Below are 18,563 nucleotides of genomic sequence, written 5' to 3'. Positions count from 1 at the left end.
ACTTAAAAGCCGGCTCTCCTGCCCAAAAGAGGTGAGGAGGAGGAGAAAGAGGTTGAACTGCCTGCTCTGTGGAGCACTCGCTCTCCAAATTGCTCTAATCTTTCCTCGCAGCTCTCTCCCATTGGCAAAGCAATCTTCCATCTCTGCGTGGCATTCCCATCTGGGGGCATGATTTGGCCAAGATTCCAGCTGGACTATAAACGGGGCGTTTAGCACTGAAAAAGAACCCGACAATTTCTGAACTTCGCAATTGCAGTTCATGAGCTGATCTGGACGGTAATAAGGCATTGTTGGACGGCAGAGCTGTCAATTATAAAGCTGTTTTGTCCCATCCAGCTCCCCTCCCCCCCCCAACTCCTGAGGAGCCTAGTAGTAAGATAATCCAGAGCTCAGTTAGGCTTCTGGAATCCTTCGCAAGACACTTCTGCAAAGAAGTGGTGATATCGTGAAAGGCAGGGGTGGGAAACGTCACTGGGAGGGAAATAAAATTACGGGGGAATTAGTAACCACTTACAGACCAGATCTGAAGGTGGTAAGATCTTTATGGGAGTGTTGTGTGATATTGTCCTGCATGGCATAGGTCCAGCTAAAATACTGTCTGCTATTGACATTAGTTATGGGCTGGTGTGTGTGTGTGTGTGTGTTGGGATGAGACTTAACTGCTGATAAATTCATCTTAGGGTCACGCTTACAGCTGATGATTAGGCTATTGCATAGAAGGCTTGTGCCATCAGACTGTGGCTAACTCTGAATCAAACTAAAACAAGACCAGATAAGCAACAGAGGAAGGCAGTGATCTCAAGTCTGTGCCTGAAAGGGGTCAAGTTATGCTTTGGCCCAGGAGGCCAATGGGCCAGCTATGGGAGTGGGCAAGCCTAAATCACCCCATGGGGCTGGCGGTTGTACCTGCCTGTGTAGGAAACAAACAACCCCCTTGTCTACTACGTTATCACCACCACTTACCAAAGCTGGTTGCAAAACCTTAGATCTCCGCTATCTCTAACTTTGATACAGCAAGCTCAGCTCTTGTGAACTTTACCTCCAATGCCAATAACAGTGTTTGGGAAAGCTGAGAAATAGTATGGTCTGGGACTACGGTATGTCTGTCCCAGTGCAATGGGGAATAGTTTCTGGCTCCTATGCACTGCAATCTGGTCTGGTCTCTTGCCTAACAGAGAGGCTGTAGCTCAGTGGTACAGCATCTGCTTTGCAGGCATGAGTGCCCAGCTCAACCTCTGGTCCCTTCATTAAAGCAGGGGTGGGGAGCCTTGGGCCCACAGCCTGAACGTGGCCCCCTAGGCTTTTCTACCTGGCCCTTAGCACTCTTTCCAGACAGCACCTCCACTCCCTGTGCTCCACTCTCACCAGCCCTGCTCAAATGCTTTTGCAAAAACCTCTTATTTTTGCAAGATTATACTGTATAAAAGACAAGAGTCACATCTATTTCTCTGCCTGCTTTTGCCTCTGGCCTTCGCCTGCCACCAGCACAGGTCCCCCAAGAAGCTTCTCCTGGGGGAAAGCAATCCCCAGTCTTAAGAAGCACCCCCCCTTGAATAAAAGGATCTTCACGCAGCAGAGCTAAGCAAGACCTATATGCCTAAGCAGCTGCCAGTTTGAGCACACAGTACTGGGCTACATGTCCCAGCCAATGGTCTGCGTCAGCATAAGGCAGCTTCATATGTCCACAGGAAATCCTGCTCAGCCCCCTCTCTGACTTCTGGAATTTCATCAGGCATCATCACCCACACACTTTCGAAGCAACCCTGTCTCCTTGGAGGATGAAGAAGAAAGAAAGCCAACATTTCCCAAGGAAATTGAATGAACTGGGAGGGCCGAACCCAAAATACTCTTTCCAATCTCTCCATCCTTTCTGCATCCTGCGAAGTGGGCAGGCGAGCAAGGAGATGTGTCGTTGCGTAGGGGGCTACATCATATAGAGAACAACTTAGTGGCATGGTGACCATCAAGGGAGAAGAAGGATCAGGCCTGAATAACAGGTGCAAGGTTATACTCAGCCTGCAGTGCTGTATCACAGATACAAAGAACAGCCATTCCTCACTTAGCCTACAAACACGCCATGTATTTAAAGGACATCTGAAGCACATGACTTCCCCCAGAGAGTCCTGGGAACTGTAGTTTGCCTTTTATAGAGCAACAACTCCCAACCTGCTTAACAAACTACTGTGTGTACGCAGCCTTGGTGAGGCTGGAGCATGTTCAAAAGACACAGACCACTGTATCCTGAGCATGTTTACATGGAAGTAAGTACTGCTGAGTTTAGCGAGACTTGCCTCCTAAGAAGTATTTTTTAAGTTTAAGGTACCCCTGCCCATACGGGCCAGTCTTGACAGACTCTGGGGTTGTGCGCTCATCTCACTCTATAGGCCGGGAGCCAGTGCTGTCCGCAGACACTTCCGGGTCACGTGGCCAGCGTGACATCGCTGCTCTGGCGAGCCAGAGCCGCACACGGAAACGCCGTTTACCTTCCCGCTAGTAAGCGGTCCCTATTTATCTACTTGCACTTTGACGTGCTTTCGAACTGCTAGGTTGGCAGGCGCTGGGACTGAACAACGGGAGCGCACCCCGCCGCGGGGATTCGAACCGCCGACCATGCGATCGGCAAGTCCTAGGCGCTGAGGTTTAACCCACAGCGCCACCCACGTCCCCCTAAGAAGTAGAGCTTCCAACTAAACATTAGGAAAAACCGTATGATGGTAGGAGCTGTTCAACAGTGGTATGGACTGCCGTAGGTGGTGGTGGACTCTGCTTCAGTTGAGGTTTATAAACAGAGCTTGGATGGCCACCTGGCAGTGATTATTTAGCTGCAATTCCTACTTTGGACTAGATGCCCTTATGGTCCCCTTCCAACCCTACAATTCTATGGTTCTGTGATAAGTGTGTGCAGGATTGCAGTGATAGCATGCATTAGATTGAATGCTGGGGGGGGGGGGTGGGGTGGGCAGATTGCTCCCCATCAAGAAGGCCTGTGGCCCCCCACAATTCCATCTAGTACTAATGGGGACACAAAACGGTGATCCATCGCAGGCCCTCCCAAATTCATGTGTCAAATTTTGCTTCCTCTTTCGTTTTAGAGTGCTCTTTGCTATTTTAAGTCCCCTGTCTGAATATTACTAATTGCAAGTAGGGAAAAACAAACAAAAAGGTTGGCTCTCAAATTGTGCAGAGTCTAGAAATATTTGGTGCGTCATGACATCGATCTATGAAATGCCCTAGTAAATTTAGCGGAAAGTTAAGAAACTGCAACACAGCACACAATGCTCCCTCTTTTTTCAAAAGAGACTGTTTCTATCGGTATAAAAAGCCACACATTTGCAAGCTTTGCTTTCAGGGTAGAAACAGGAAAAAGCAGGGATATATTTGCTCTGCAGTCTTCAACATGCAAGCTAATAAGCGCATCTGGTTCACCAGGTGTGAGCTGTGAAGACGGGGGCCTCCAATCTAATTCTCTCTTCTGAAAGTAGGAACTCCCCTACTACACACATTCAGGCCTGGATTGACTCATCATTTCTGGATTCATAAACCAGGAATAAGTGTAGAGGCTGAGTCCTGCTCCTTGAGTCATCTTCCTTCAACCTCTCTCCCATTTCTCCCATTACACACCAACTTCTGCACCACTTCTGGTCTGCATTAAGCCAGAGTGCCCCATTATGCCCAAACTGGGGGACACTGGCTTAACATTGGCTAACAAAGTAGGAGGTAAGTCAGGCTGTAATCTGAATGCTCAGAGATGTCCGGAAGAGCACAACAGCTTCCAGCATAGGCTCATCAACATTCTTTGCTCAGTGTTCTCTGAAGAGTGCAAAGGTCATATAAGAGCAAAGCATGTAAAAAACTTGGGGAAGCATTTGAGGGGGCTGAACTGGTAGCAGAACAGGTGGTGACATATTTGCCTTAAACCACCTTTCCTCCAAAATAAAAAACAACTTGTACCATTTTTCTCCTGACCCTGACTAGCCATCTCAGTCGTGTCTGACTGTACTCATGAACTATTTATTTATTAATATCAGATATTTACTAGTTGCTTTCCAGGGCCGAGCCATCATGGCACAGTGGCACACAAAGAGGGATAAAAACAACAGAAGCTTAAATAAGCAGAATATGAAGCATTTTGCAGATAGAGAGAAATAAGGGCCCGATTCTGATATGCTAAACTCTCTTATGCAATAGTAAAAATATTTTAAGACTCTCTTGAATGCCTGAAGAGAGTGAATATTAAATGGAAGAGAGTTAGTTCCACAACAACAACAACAACAACAACAACTTTATTATTTATACCCTGCCCATCTAGCTGGGTTTCCCCAGCCACCACCAAGCTGGACCACCACCAAGAAGGCTCTGTCTCATGTTCTCTCCAACCTATCTGATGGGAGTTGTACTCCAGAACATCTGAGCCAGGTGGAACAATGGGCAGATATGATACAAGGCCGATTCCTGTGTGCTGGAAATCACTTGCTGAGAAGGCCTTTTCCTCCCCCTTACAGGGGTTAGATAAAGGCACAGTGGAGAAGTCTATCCACAACCATTAGCCAAATTAGGGAAACCAAACCTCCATGATCAGCAGTGGTATAGCTCTCAGTTCCTGCTGATGGGGACACATAACAGGGATTGGCTATCTTCATCTGGCTGGTTATTGATTTAGAGAACTTGTTTGAAGGGAGAAATGTCCTGGATCCGCAGTAGTGCAAGTGGAAATTCAGTTACACGACTTTCCCTGACCACTGCAACCTCTTGCACCCACTGGAAAGCTATTTCATTGTGGGATGTCATCTATGAAGAGCGACCACTCACACGAGCCCCTCCCCCCTTCTCTCTGCTGATTTCTACCTCCCTCTGCAGTCTTCCTTTGGGGAAGGGGTGTAGCTCATGCTTTGCCTGCAGAAGATCCCAGGTTCAACCCTAGCATCTCCAGGTATGGCTGGGATGGAGACCCTTGCCTGAAATCCTGGAGAGCCACTTCCACTCAGTGTAAGCCAACAGCCTGACTCTGTATGAAGGAGCTTCCTATGTACAACTCATGCTATCCCAGAGGGTCCCTCAGATCTCGGGAATCAACTGGGGGGCTGCAGTGGAGGTATGAGAAAGACCCCTCAAAAGATTTTCACTCAAGCTATTCTAACCCACTCTTTCTTGGCTCAGATTTGTCTGAACTCTACCCTGGACATCCTATTTTCCACACTGTTTTATGATTCAGACTCCTTTATCGGATCAATGCTGTTGCTTCCTGTTTGAAGTTTATTAACTGTTATTGTATTGTTTGTGTTGAAGGGTAGCTTATAAATTCCTTAAATTAATTGATGCGCAACCCTACCCCAATAACAGGCATACTAGCATAACAACATGGAAGATTTAGACAGTTCAATGGTTAATCAGTGCAAACTGTTTCGACTGGCTAAATGGATTCCTCCAATTAACTGGCCAACAGATCTATCTGTCTATCTAAGCTTCAAGTGCCATACATGTTCTTAGAAAAGGCATTCCAGTAAGGATGGAGTGGGGACCTTGTGGTCCTCCAGATGTTGCTGGATAACAGCTGCTACCATCCCTGACCACTGGCCATGTTGGTTGAAGCTCATGGGACTTCAACAACCCTTGGAGGGCTACAGGTTCTCCATCCCTGCTTCAGAACTATTGGGTTGCCCTCCCCAAAAGGCAAATTTATGCAAATTGATTCAATCACTCAATCATCTACAGATCATAATGTTCCAGTCATAATGTCTACTCCAGCTTCATTGAGTGCTAAAAATGTACCTCTTCTCTAATGCCCTGGACTTGCCTGTGGTTATTTGCCAAATAGGCTTAGGAGTGCCTGGTTCATCAAACAGTCTACATGATTATTGACTTGCTACTCTGTTAAGGCTGAAGATGGCCTTACAGTTTTGCTTTGCTGTATTATACATTTGACCATTTGTGAACCACTCTGTGTGTGTGGGGGTGTTTAAATTAAGAGGGGTGTGTAAATGAATTTATTACTAAATAAATACATTGACTTAAGATCCCTTCGGTCAGTGTGATTGCCTAATAACAACATGAATAAGTAGTAGTGAACTTACCACCTGCAGCAGAGCCAGGTAGCCTGCGCCAACATTATCAAAGTTGACCCTCACTTTTGTCCAGTACAACTCTCCAGTCTCGTTCAAGTTTTGGCAATCGCTCTTGTTGTTGACCAATGTTTGGTTCATAGGGTCATCACCTATCGTGTTGTTAATGCATTTCCCAAACTTCCCAGAAAACAAGTTGACTCCCATGATGCTGAAGATGAGCCAGAAGATAAGGCAGACAAGCAGGACGTTCATGATAGAAGGGATGGCGCCTACCAAAGCATTGACCACCACCTTCGACGAATGAGAAGAAAGAACACAGTTATTGCAGGGGTTCTGCTTTAAGTCACAACTCCAGAGTTGCTACTCTACACCCACTATCCTGAGTTAGGCTGGGACTCTTACAGAAAAGCAGAATGGCATTCAATGTCTTTAGCAAGAACGATGTTAAACTAGTAGAATATGTTTCAATGGATTCATCTAGGATCCTTCAACCGAGGAACATCTAAACTGTCTATGTATGATGAAGTCACTGAATGAACACAAGCTAGTAAAGACTAGGTAACACCATGCCCATAATGTGTTGGCTGCTTTTGATGACTGATGGAAAATCAAGTTGCCAGCTCCTGACCCAGGGACACCCATGCTTTTTAACAGCTCCAAGGAAACGAGAAATTATTCAGAAGCACAACAGGAGTTCTGCTTCCTACAGCTGAGTGGGGAAAATGACCGACTGCAGTGCCAGAATGCAAGCCATACGTACAGTGTTTGGATGAGCTGGAGCAGACAGAGCAATAGTGAAGTCTCTGGTTCAAGGCTGAACTACAGCTGGTGCCAAATGCAGCCTGCTTCCTAGTTTATTCAGCTAGTCAGAAGCATGTTACTTTATACATGGTTATCAAGCTGCAACCCTGTACATACTTACTTGGGAGTAAATCCCATTGAACTCAATCAGACTTACTTCTAAGTGGACATGTATAGGATTCACAAGTCCTTTGGATAGATTGGCTATTTTAAAAAATATTTATTGTCAGCTACCTCCTTCGTTAGTAGTGTGCTGAGTAGCATTGGTCCTCAAAGGTCTAAGATGGAGCAGCCACCCTCCAGGTGTTTTTTAGACTAATTAATGAAATGATATAAGTCCATAATGGCGTACTACCATCATAAGCAGCCCAATTTACATAACTGCTTAAACTAGTTCACTGTGGCTGAAGGCAAGACTCATAATCCAAACCTTAACATAATCTTCAACTGGGACAGTATTGCTCCTCAAAGGTCTACAACAGGGATAGTCAGCATGGCTCTATACAGATAATGTTGGAACTCCAACTCCCATTGGCCCCAGCCATATTGACCAATGGCCAGGGATGCTGGGACCTGTAGTCCAACTTCACCATGTCAGTGACTCTCGATCTAAAAGTTAAATATAGTCTGGGCTGGAGGCCAAGACACCACTGATTAGAAAACAAAGACATGCTGGAAGGCTCGTGGTAATAGCCATGGCATATACATTCTATCCAGTCAGTGTTCCAAGTCCTGTGGCGGAGGAACAGACCCCTATACGCACCTTGCACCTAAAACAGCCTTCCACAACCCTCAAAACGTTGCTGGACTCCAATTCCCATCAGCCCCCAGCCAGCATAGCCAATGGAAAGGGATGATGGGAATTGTAGTTCAAAACATCTGGAATGCACCAGGATGGGGAAGGCTGACTTAAAGCAATAGGTGAGATGGATACACATGGTGCTGATTTGCACAATCTTTTCCCCCTTTTGTAAGAGGAACAAATTAGTCACCAGCTTCTATTTCACATATTACTTGAAATGCAAGATGGGAGAAAGGGAAGCATCCCTGTCCCTCCAGTCCTAATTTAGAGTTGCATTGATTTAACCCTTGCTTTCATTTTCCCAGTATACAGTATATTGCCACCTCCCACATCTTATTGTCTACAAAAATCTACATTTTTTCATGGACTGTAAAGAGGATCAGAAGCAACACAACATGTTTAATCGGGCATGCGAAATAATACTGTACAATTAAGGATATGATCATGTACGATCCGGCCCAAAGCCCAATGATGTCAGGGAGAATGATGCCGATTGACTTTTGGAAAGGTTTGGGACCAAATAAGACATAGATCAATCAAGATAATACCATCAAGGGAAGAAAAGTCACATTTGCAATATGGTTCCGAAGCAGCAAAAATGAATTATGTAGCAAACACATAGTATCGTCCCTGGCAGGAAATAGTATAATGGCAACATGCATTCCAATGGACAATATGACCATCAAATTACGGACACATCACTCAATGTTTTGAACCACCATATGTACAGTACAAAGGGTTTACATGCATGCAGAGCATTACATTGGGGCCCAATCCAGCAAAAGGTAAGTCACGATCCAGCAGCAGAATGGAGCTTAGATGCATTAACTTAAGTTCTATTGATTTAAAACTGTGCTTGGTTCAGTCATGGCAAACTTTTGTTGGACTGTTTCCACCTTACTGAGACATATTAAAGGCGTGGGAAGTCTTCTATAAATCTGGCATTAACACAGACACTGCCAACTCTTTGTCAAGACTGAAGTAGAGGAGTGCAATAATTGGTCTACCCTTTGTGGCTTTCTCTGAATTTGAATCCTTCTGCTTTTCCGAGAGCTCCTTACTTAACCTTCCCCTCCTTCTGCTTACATTTTGGAAACCGAGACAAAGTGGTAGTGAACTGGGGAGGGGATAACATTTTGAGTCATGTGTGGATTAAATTATGGAAAACGTCACTTCTTGTCGTCTAACAGGCCAGTGTCTGACTTTCTGACAAGCCCATAATATGACATTGATTTCACCATTAGTATTTGCAGTGTCTGTAAAGGAGAAAAATAGAAGAAGGATCACAAGACTCTATACATCAGAGGAAGACGATCTGTTCTATTGCACTGAAAAAAATACTAATGATGATGACTTAAAAAAAATGTATTTTAGAAATCAAGGATAGGGCAGTCATTTGTTTTAATTGTGAACAAACATTCTTCTTTTGTAAGGGGGGGAGGGAATGTGGCCCTCCAAATGTTGCTGGACTCCAAATCCCATCACCTACAGGTCAACGGTCGGGGTGATGGGATTTGTAGTCTCAACAGCATCTGGAGCGTCTCAAGTTCCCATGTGTTCTGTTGGAATAGAACATTAGTACTGACACTTGCAATGTAATAATTTGCTGGGGCAACCCAATCAAATGGGCAGGATACAAATTATTTATTTGTTTGTTTGTTTGTTTGTTTCTTTGTTTATTTATTTAACACTGGCTGCCTCTCATTTAGTACGTTCTAATACAATGTCTGCTGTATAAAGTTGTGCTGCTTATCCCTGGAAGGAAACAGGAGGGACTGCTGTGGGACAAAGGATTTCTATGGAAACAGGAGAGATGTGGTCATTGACTATCCTGCAGGGAACTGGACTGTGTGTCAGGAATGCGGTCAAGGTATCACTGGGGTGTGCAGTAATAATAAATAATAATAATAATAAAATTTATTTATACCCCGCCCTCCCCGGCCAGAGCCGGGCTCAGGGCGGCTAACACCAGTAAAATTACAATAAAAACATAATAGAAGAAAAAAACAACCCCCAATTAAAATACAGGTTAAAATACAATTTAAAATGCAGCCTCATTTTAAAAGGAGCCCATAGATCCAAACCATAAGGGGAGGGAAACATAAGGGTCAGACTGAGTCCAAAGCAAAGGCCAGGTGGAACAGCTCTGTCTTGCAGGCCCTGAGGAAAGATGTCAAGTCCTGCAGGGCCCTAGTCTCTTGTAACAGAGCGTTCCACCAAGTCGGGGCCAGTACTGAAAAGCCCCTGGCCCTAGTTGAGACCAATCTAACCACCTTGCGACCTGGGACCTCCAAAGTGTTGTCATTTGTGGACCTTAAGGTCCTCCACGGGGCATGCCAGGAGCACTTATGTGAGCACTTAGGCTCACATAAAATAGACAATAGCACCCATGGGAGTGCACATCTGTGTTGTGCTAATAACAGGGCCGGCCGGCCCATCAGGTGGACTGAGGCAGCCACCTTGGGCAGCAGAATCTCACAGACGCCATGGAAGCAAGGAGAAGTGGCAGCTTCCAGCAAGATCTGGCGACACTCTTTTTAGCCCTGTCTGGAGGTGCAAGAGATTAAAGTTGGCAAAGCATGCACTCTGCCACTGAGTCATGGCCTCTCCCTAATTAGCCTTAGTCTCTGTCCCTGTTGTATTCCCCTCTGGTTTCCTTTTGAAAGGAGGGCAGGGTAAAGATGTGCAAAATTATAGTCTGCTTTTCTAAGAGTGTTTGGTAGCACTTCATTTCTTATGTGCCGAATTCAGATATGCAAACCTCCAAATCGCAGTTTGGCTCTCATTGTGCGCTTTGCTTTTATTTTTCTGCAATATCTGCTCCCTTATCTATTTGGAAAATACAATCTCTGTACTGCTTTTATGTTTTGCAACTCTGATGATAGTCTCTCTGTACTTTCCGATTTTGCATTAATAAAAAGCTTAATGTAAAAAAAAACACACCCAACTGTTTTAGAAAAAAAGTTAAAGAAGAGCAGGGGAGGGATGTGAACAATTAATCGTAAAGCTCTCCTAAGATTCATTGTCGTTTGTCATTCATGGCTGTTCCTTCATCATAAATCAGTCACTGTATTCCTGGCTCGAGGAAGAAATAGCCTTTGTGGTAGCCTGGAAAGCAGGAGTAGTAGAACATTTTGTGCTCAACAGCAGTGTAGCCTGTGGTGGTTATGAGTGAGATCTATGCATTTGTATGTGTTTATATCTGCCCACCTTTTTCGCATGAAAGCCAGCAGATAAAATACTTTGGGCTTGTATGTCCAGAAACATTTCATTTAAGAGCTGCTTATAGTTTGTGCCTGCTTGTGCGTTCCTGTGATGTCTGTGGCATTTTTGTTGACCCAATTACCATTATTCAAATTAAAAGTACAGTTACGAACTTAATTCGTTCCGGAGGTCCGTTCTGAACCTGAAACCGTTCTTAACCTGAGGTACCACTTTAGCTAATGGGGCCTCCCGCTGCCACCGCCACACGATTTCTCTTCTCATCCTGAGGTAAAGTTCTTAACCCAAGGTACTACTTCCGGGTTAGCAGAGTCTGTAACCTGAAGTGTTTGTAATCCGAGGTGTTTGTAACAAGAGGTACCACTGTATTAAGAAAGCAGCTCCTGTTTGAATACTGGCCAAAACGAAATCTTTTGTGCTGGCTGTGTGTGTGGTGAATGCAACCAAACACATTTGGTCCTTGTTCAATGTCCCTCTGTGCCAACCCAAAACTACTGCGAATGCACTGCATGGCACACATGTGAGATTTTAAGACTTGAATTTCCAAATGAGGAACGCTGTGGGAAAAGGGACATGCACACATTCCAGACACAAGCATGCGGGTCAAGCGGGGTGGGGGTGCAAAAGGATCCACCAGGTCATGCAATGCCCAGCCTTCCCTCTCCCTTCTCTCCTGTTGCCTTCTGAACACGTCAAAGAAAGCTCATTCAGGTAACAAGACAAGGTACAAAAAGCTTGGACACAAAACCATTTGGAGGGCAAAGCTATCCATGGCTACTCACTATGTGCAGGGACACAACACACAATAACAGATTGAGTGTTTGGGGGGGGGGAGGGAGGCTCGTTTAATTTCATTGTACAATGACAATAAAGGTATTATTATTATTATTATTATTATTATTATTATTATCAGTTGCTGGGAATCACAGATAGGAAGGAGTGCTTTCAGGCTTCCCAGAGGCATCTAGCTGGCCAGTGTGAGAGCAGGATGCTGGACTAAAGAGACCTTTGGGCTCTTGGATGTCCCGGGGCAACAAAGCACAATTCTCTTTGAGACCCACTGAAGGCAGGTAATTGGGCGTTTAGAAAAACGTGAGGTTATTACCATGGCCCAATGTGAAAGGTGAGTTGCAAATCTAAGAAAGCTTGTCCTTCTAGAGCAGCGGTTCTCAACCTGTGGGTCCCCAGATGTTGTTGGACTACAACTCCCATCATCCCTGAGCTCTGGCCTTGCTAGCTAGGGATGATGGGAGTTGTAGTCCAACGACATCTGGGGACCCACAGGTTGAGAACCACTGTTCTAGAGTCTAGGATGTTTAACTTAAGCTTCTTTTCCTTTCCTTTAGCTTCACTGAAAAGAATGCAGAATGCTCTCTCCAATTGTTTAGGTGTCAAGAAAACAACAGATGTTTCCTCAGTATTTTCTGTCTTGCCGAGGCCAAAGGAACCCAAGCTGAGCTCAGACTGAATGAAGGACAAATGAGACATTACTTTATTCATGAGATTAGAAATTCTGCAAATGGCCTTTTATAAAAGAGCTCCTGATCTAGGTGGGACTATGAGAAGGGGTGAGGAATTTAACCTTTTGCTGAAGTCCTGCTTTGGATCACTGTTCCACACGCCCCCCAAAAAGCCATCCCCATTGCTCCAGTTCACAAAGTGAGGAGAGGCACCTGGTTGCTGATAGCAGGACTGAGAGCCAGTGTGTAATAGTTAGGCGTATTGGACAATTACTAGGGAGATCAGGGTTCAAAAAACCCCTTAGCCATGAAGCTGGGTGGGTGACCCTTGGTCCAGTCACTGTTACTCAGCCTAATCTGCCTCACAGAGTTATTGCAAGGAGAACATGGGAAGGTGTGGGAGAACCATATATGCTACCATTAGCTCCTTGGGTATAAATGCAATACAACAAACAACAACAACAAATGTCACATCTAGTTTGCCCCTGAAAATGACACCTCAACTCTTTGCTTGGACATAGGGAGTTGCACCTTCTCCACCTGTTGCAGTGAAGCAGCAGCTGCTGCCAGCAATTCTGCTCTGCTGCCAGGACAAAATGCCGAAACAGAAAGTTTTTTTAATGAAGCAGAGTGAGTGGTGATGCAGGGCATATGTATTCGTATCTGAATATGCAACATACTTGGGTCCCCGTTAAAGCAGTTGGGCATGCATGGCTACAAATGTACACATGCATTCCTTCAGGTACTGGAGGGTATGTGTCTTGAATCACAGGTCCCCAAAACCCTGGTTTTGGAACCTTATTTCCTACATTGCCAACACTCTGGGCACTCAGCAAACCAAGCAGACTACCAAGCTCTGTAGGTCAAGGCCACCCTCTAGGCTTCAAAACCAGCCTGAATGGTATCAGCCAACCTCCATGACCAGGCTGTGAGCCAGCTCCTCATTCTAACTGATGCCATAAGAACAGAAGATGAGCCATAGTCCAGCACCCTGTTCTCACAGTTGCCATCCAGATGCCTGTTGAACACAACAGCACTCTGCCCACCTGCAATTCCTGACAAGTGTTATTCAGAAGCATCAGAACTAACCACCAGACCACTTGGGCCACATTCTGTGTCTGTGGACCACTGTCTGCCTCTCCAGAATCTGAATTCTGATCTGCCTGTACTAGAGCTCAGCTATGGGCCCCAGTATACCTGAAGGAGCGTCTCCACCCCCATCGTTCTGCCCAGACACTGAGGTCCAGCACCGAGGGCCTTCTGGCGGTTCCCTTGCTGCGAGAAGTCAAGTTACAGGGAACCAGGCAGAGGGCCTTCTCGGTAGTGGCACCTGCCCTGTGGAACGCCCTCCCACTAGATGTCAAAGAGAAAAACAACTACCAGACTTTCAGAAGACATCTGAAGGCAGCCCTGTTTAGGGAAGCTTTTAATGTTTGGTGTATTATGGTATTTTAATATTTTGTTGGAAGCCGCCCAGAGTGGCTGGGGTATAAATAATAAATTATTATTATTGTTATTATTATTATTATTATGCTGTCTCTGAGCTTGGGCAAGTTTTGACAATAGCCCTCGGCAACCTACTCTACTGTGTGTGCCACAGTTCAATATCTCATTGTGTAGCCCACCACTGCATGAACCAGTCCTGAGCAAGAGTTTAAAATAAAAACAGGAAGGAGGGCGAGGGATGGAGCAACTACCTAGGTGTATTCACAGAGATCAAGGATGGGGAAACTTCATTTGACTCTTGCCTCAAGGTACCTTCCCTTCACATTCAGTCCTGATGCTCTGACTGGCCCACCATCATAGGCCCCATTAACTTCAAAGAAGTTTCACCAAGTCCATGCATTCACTTGGAAACTAGGCTATTGTCTCATAATGTGTTCCCACAGAATGAACCTACGAGCTATTATCATCCTTCCCGCTTGATGTATTTGTACTTGGGTATTAAAACTACTTAATACATCTCTTAGAGGGGCTGAATTTCCTTCCGCACTCTAGAGCATATCGTCAGCTGGTAATAATGCTCAGTTTTACTGTCCGTAAGCCATGGTTTAAGTGTGGCTAAATCTACTAAAAATAAAATGACTTGATTTTCCTGGGGCGTGTGTTTGTAATTATTCCCCACTCGAATCTCACCAAGTAAACGCACCAAGAGAGGAAGAAAAGAGGCCAGTCCAGCACAGCAGGCATGAGGGATGGAGGAGAAATTCGACTCGCAACACATTTACAGCTGAATGTATCAGATTCGCACTTTCGGAAACCACATGCGAACTGAAACACAGCTCGTCACTGAAATTTGCACTTATCTGATTTTTGTGATGCAGTTCTCCAACCAAAACATGCAAAAATGCAATTATTCAGGAAAAAGGTGCATAAAATGAAGGTATTTGTGAAAATAGCGTACAAAAATGCATATGCTTGAAAAAATATGTACATTAGTCTAAACTGCATATAAAGGTAAAGGTACCCCTGCCGGTATGGGCCAGTCTTGACAGACTCTAGGGTTGTGCGCTCATCTCACTCTAGAGACCGGGAGCCAGCGCTGTCCGAAGACACTTCCAGGTCACGTGGCCAGCGTGACAAAGCTGCATCTGGCAAGCCAGCGCAGCACACGGAAACGCCGTTTACCTTCCCGCCAGTAAGCAGTCCCTATTTATCTACTTGCACCCGGGGGTGCTTTCGAACTGCTAGGTTGGCAGGCGCTGGGACCAAGCAACGGGAGCGCACCCCGCCGCGGGGATTCGAACCGCCGACCATGCGATCGGCAAGTCCTAGTCGCTGAGGTTTTACCCACAGCGCCACCCGCGTCCCATAAACTGCATATAGAATTGTGTTAATTAGGGGAAAACTTGCACTAAAATGCTAATGAATTTTCATGAGGATGTTTTTTCTTTAAGCTTGCAAATTGCTGCAAAATGTGGAGGGCTGATTTTAAGATTGAGAAAAGCTGGGACCAAACAGATTCTTCCCTCCCTAGCAGTAACACATACACAGAGTCAGAAAGTAGTTGTCTGCCTTGGTCGTGAAATAGGAGGCTTGTGTTCAAATCACAACTAAATTATCCTCAATTTTTAGGGCGGTCCTGTGCCCAACTTTACAGACAACAACCCTCTGTTTTGAGGGCAAACAGGCCTGCTGCTCTTTCCCACCAGGCAGAAATGTACTGTTTGTCCTATTTAACTGATAATAATTCTTTCTAAATTTGCACCTATGTATATCAGGCTTCCTCAACCTCGGCCCTCCAGATGTTTTGCTTAAATAAGATAAAATTATGGACCTTGTTAAAATGAACATAAAGTATGATTTTAACAGAGACATTATGCAGAGGTTCAGTTGGTTTAGAGCGCCAGGCAGGGCCTTTTTTGTGGTGGTTTCCTAACGGAAGAACTTCCCTTCAGGGAAGTTTTTAATCTGTGATATTTTACTGTATCTTTGGTTTCTATGGAAGCCGCCCAGAGTGGCTGGGGAAACCCAGCCAGATGGGCGGGGTACAAATAATAAATAATAATAATAATAATAATAATAATAATAATAATAATAATAATTCCCTTTTATAGTACAAGCTCCATTCCTGGTGGCATTTGCGCAAGCAGTGAATACATTCTAAATCTTAATTAATTCATTATTATTATAGAACTACACAATGTTCAGAAGGCATCTGAAGGCAGCCCTGTATCAGGAAGTTTTAAATCTTTGACATTTTATTATTATATTTTTATGTGCTGGAAGCTGCCCAGAGTGGCTGAGGGAACCCAGCCAGATGGGAGGGATATAAATAATAAAATCATTACTGTACTACTACTACTACTACTACTACTATTTGCATGGCTTGGCAATATACAACTGAATTTTTTTAACTTTTGCTTTTTAAGATTTATGGATTGTCTCACCAATGTTTTACTCAGAGTAAACCTATGGAAATTAATGGGCCTAAATTTGTCATGTCCACTTATTTAAGTGGGTTTAATCTGAGTATAACTAACACTGGACCTAATCTGTGCTTTAATTTGTGTTACATGGTGTTGTCTCATTTCATTTTGTTCTTTCATGTAAATCCCTTTTGGGGTGGGAGAATTGCAACAGCTGAAAAGCAGCCTTGATTTTAAAAACACACACACACACACACACACACACACAGCCAAGTGATGATTTTATTTATCTGATGACTTCTCACTTTTTGATTCAAATGATTTCTCAAAGCAGAGAAAACTAAAAAAAACCCCTAACGAACAGTGCAATCCTATGTAAGTCTACTCAGAAGTAAGCCCCACTGAGCCCAGTGGGATTTACTCCTGGGGAAGTATGTCTAGGATTTCCACCTAAACCTGCAGTGTCAGCTTAGCAGCAGGCAAGAATATAACAAATGGGACTAAGCTCCACTATACTTGGAAGCTGAAATCCTGCTTTAAAAGAAAACCTGTGTAGGCTGCCCAAGCCCTGAAATTTGATGACTCTTAAGAGGTAATAATTAGAAGAACCTGCAGGACTAAGAGGCTTCACAGCAGTTTTTAGGGTGCCCAAATTGTAAGCAGCTGCAGAAGAAATGGATTCGGCAAAATGGGCATTGACCGATGTCATTATCTCTGCATTGATCTTTGCACTTTTAGTATACCAAAATGAACATAACTCAGACACACTCATATAACCAGTAAAAGTAAAGGTAAAGGTACCCCTGCCCGTATGGGCCAGTCTTGACAGACTCTAGGGTTGTGCGCCCATCTCACTCAAGAGGCCGGGGGCCAGCGCTGTCCGGAGACACTTTCCGGGTCACGTGGCCAGCGTGACATTGCTGCTCTGGCGAGCCAGAGCCGCACACAGAAACGCTGTTTACCTTCCCGCTAGTAAGCGGTCCCTATTTATCTACTTGCACCCGGGGGTGCTTTCGAACTGCTAGGTTGGCAGGCGCTGGGACCGAACAACGGGAGCGCACCCTGCCGCGGGGATTCAAACCACCGACCTTTCGATCGGCAAGCCCTAGGCGCTGAGGCTTTTACCCACAGCGCCACCCACGTCCCCATATAACCAGTGCATCTGAACAAAGGCATTATGCCCCTTTTAAACATCTTGCACGTTTGTTTGATTGACAGAGGTGGCTTAACAAAGGAAAGGGAGTGGTAAATAAACGTCCTAAACATATGGAGGGCACCAGGTTGGCTGATCTGACCCTATGACATATTTTCCAGAGTACATTAACACTTTGTACCAGCCTTCCCCTAAGTGGTGCCAGCACCCAGCAGCTGGGGCCGATGAGAATTACACAGAATCATACAATTGTGGAATCCTGACAAAATGATTCTTACAAGCAACATTGATCCAAATGCTTTCCTAGACAGAAAATTATATATGCAAATATGGCACAGACATGCACAAGGGAACCAAAAAAATACAGAAGGAATTGCAATCCTGCACACACACACACAAATGCTATGTTCACAAACAAGTGAGGGCGTAAACAAGCATATTAATGTCTACATCTCCAATTGCAAAGGTGCTTTGAAGGAAAGCAAGCCATGGGCTTCAAACGCAAACTCTTTCTTCCAAACATTTACATATTTGACAGAACATCACATGCTAGCAATGATAATTTGGCACATTTGTGAGCATTTGCTTTAAAAGGAGGGTGGGGAGAAACAGCCGTATCTGCTTATTGCAAACGCTCCTTTTCTTTTCTTAAAAAGAAAACATTTTGTTGTTTTTGACAATGCATTTGCACAACGGAAATCTGCACTTTTTGTTTCCGAATTTGAACTTTGTGGTTTGCATCACCACTATTTACATGCATCTAGCTCAGAACTCTTGGAAATAGAGGGGAGCTTCAAACACGGCAAACACAGAAACACAGAACGGGAAGCGGGGCAGAAGACCATCAATTCCACCTTCCCAGCTGAAGGCAGGATCCTTCACCCATTGCGTGGGTCCAAGCAAACAGCAGGCCACAGGATGTCACAAGCCATGAATAGGAATGAGCAAGGTGCGACTCATCATGTAAAGCCAATGCTTCCGATTCCTGCATGCAAATGGCCCGAATGTAAACATGCACACACTGTTTATGGGATGGCAAGTGACATGTGCAATGAAATGGAAAAAAGGAGAGATAGGCGCAGGGAATGGCATGCATGGCAAGCGCAGCTAATCCAGCCATTTCTTGAGCAGGAATCCTCCAAATGATTTGGCCACATTTCTTTTATGTTCACATTTAAATGCAGCTGTAGCGCA

The 18,563-nt window shown here is 44.8% G+C and overlaps 1 protein-coding gene across 10 annotated transcripts in view; it reads right to left on the bottom strand.

Moving 5' to 3' along the window:
• Positions 1-18,563, bottom strand: part of LOC114607605 (sodium channel protein type 5 subunit alpha-like) — a 301,831-nt gene that overhangs the window by 8,423 nt on the left and 274,845 nt on the right. For 9 of the 10 annotated variants that reach the window (XM_077936714.1, XM_077936718.1, XM_077936721.1 and 6 more), the window contains one exon: positions 6,072-6,353. In XM_077936714.1, coding sequence (XP_077792840.1) covers positions 6,072-6,353 — 282 coding nt within the window. Of the gene's footprint in view, positions 1-6,071; positions 6,354-18,563 lie in introns of those variants that run through there. The other variant, XM_077936723.1, reaches the window with a different exon arrangement.

Source organism: Podarcis muralis, chromosome 12 (assembly GCF_964188315.1).
Source record: "Podarcis muralis chromosome 12, rPodMur119.hap1.1, whole genome shotgun sequence".
Classification (NCBI taxonomy): Eukaryota; Metazoa; Chordata; class Lepidosauria; order Squamata; family Lacertidae; genus Podarcis; species Podarcis muralis.
The sequence above is the reverse complement of the archived record's forward strand: the minus strand, read 5'-3'. Positions and strand labels throughout refer to the sequence as shown.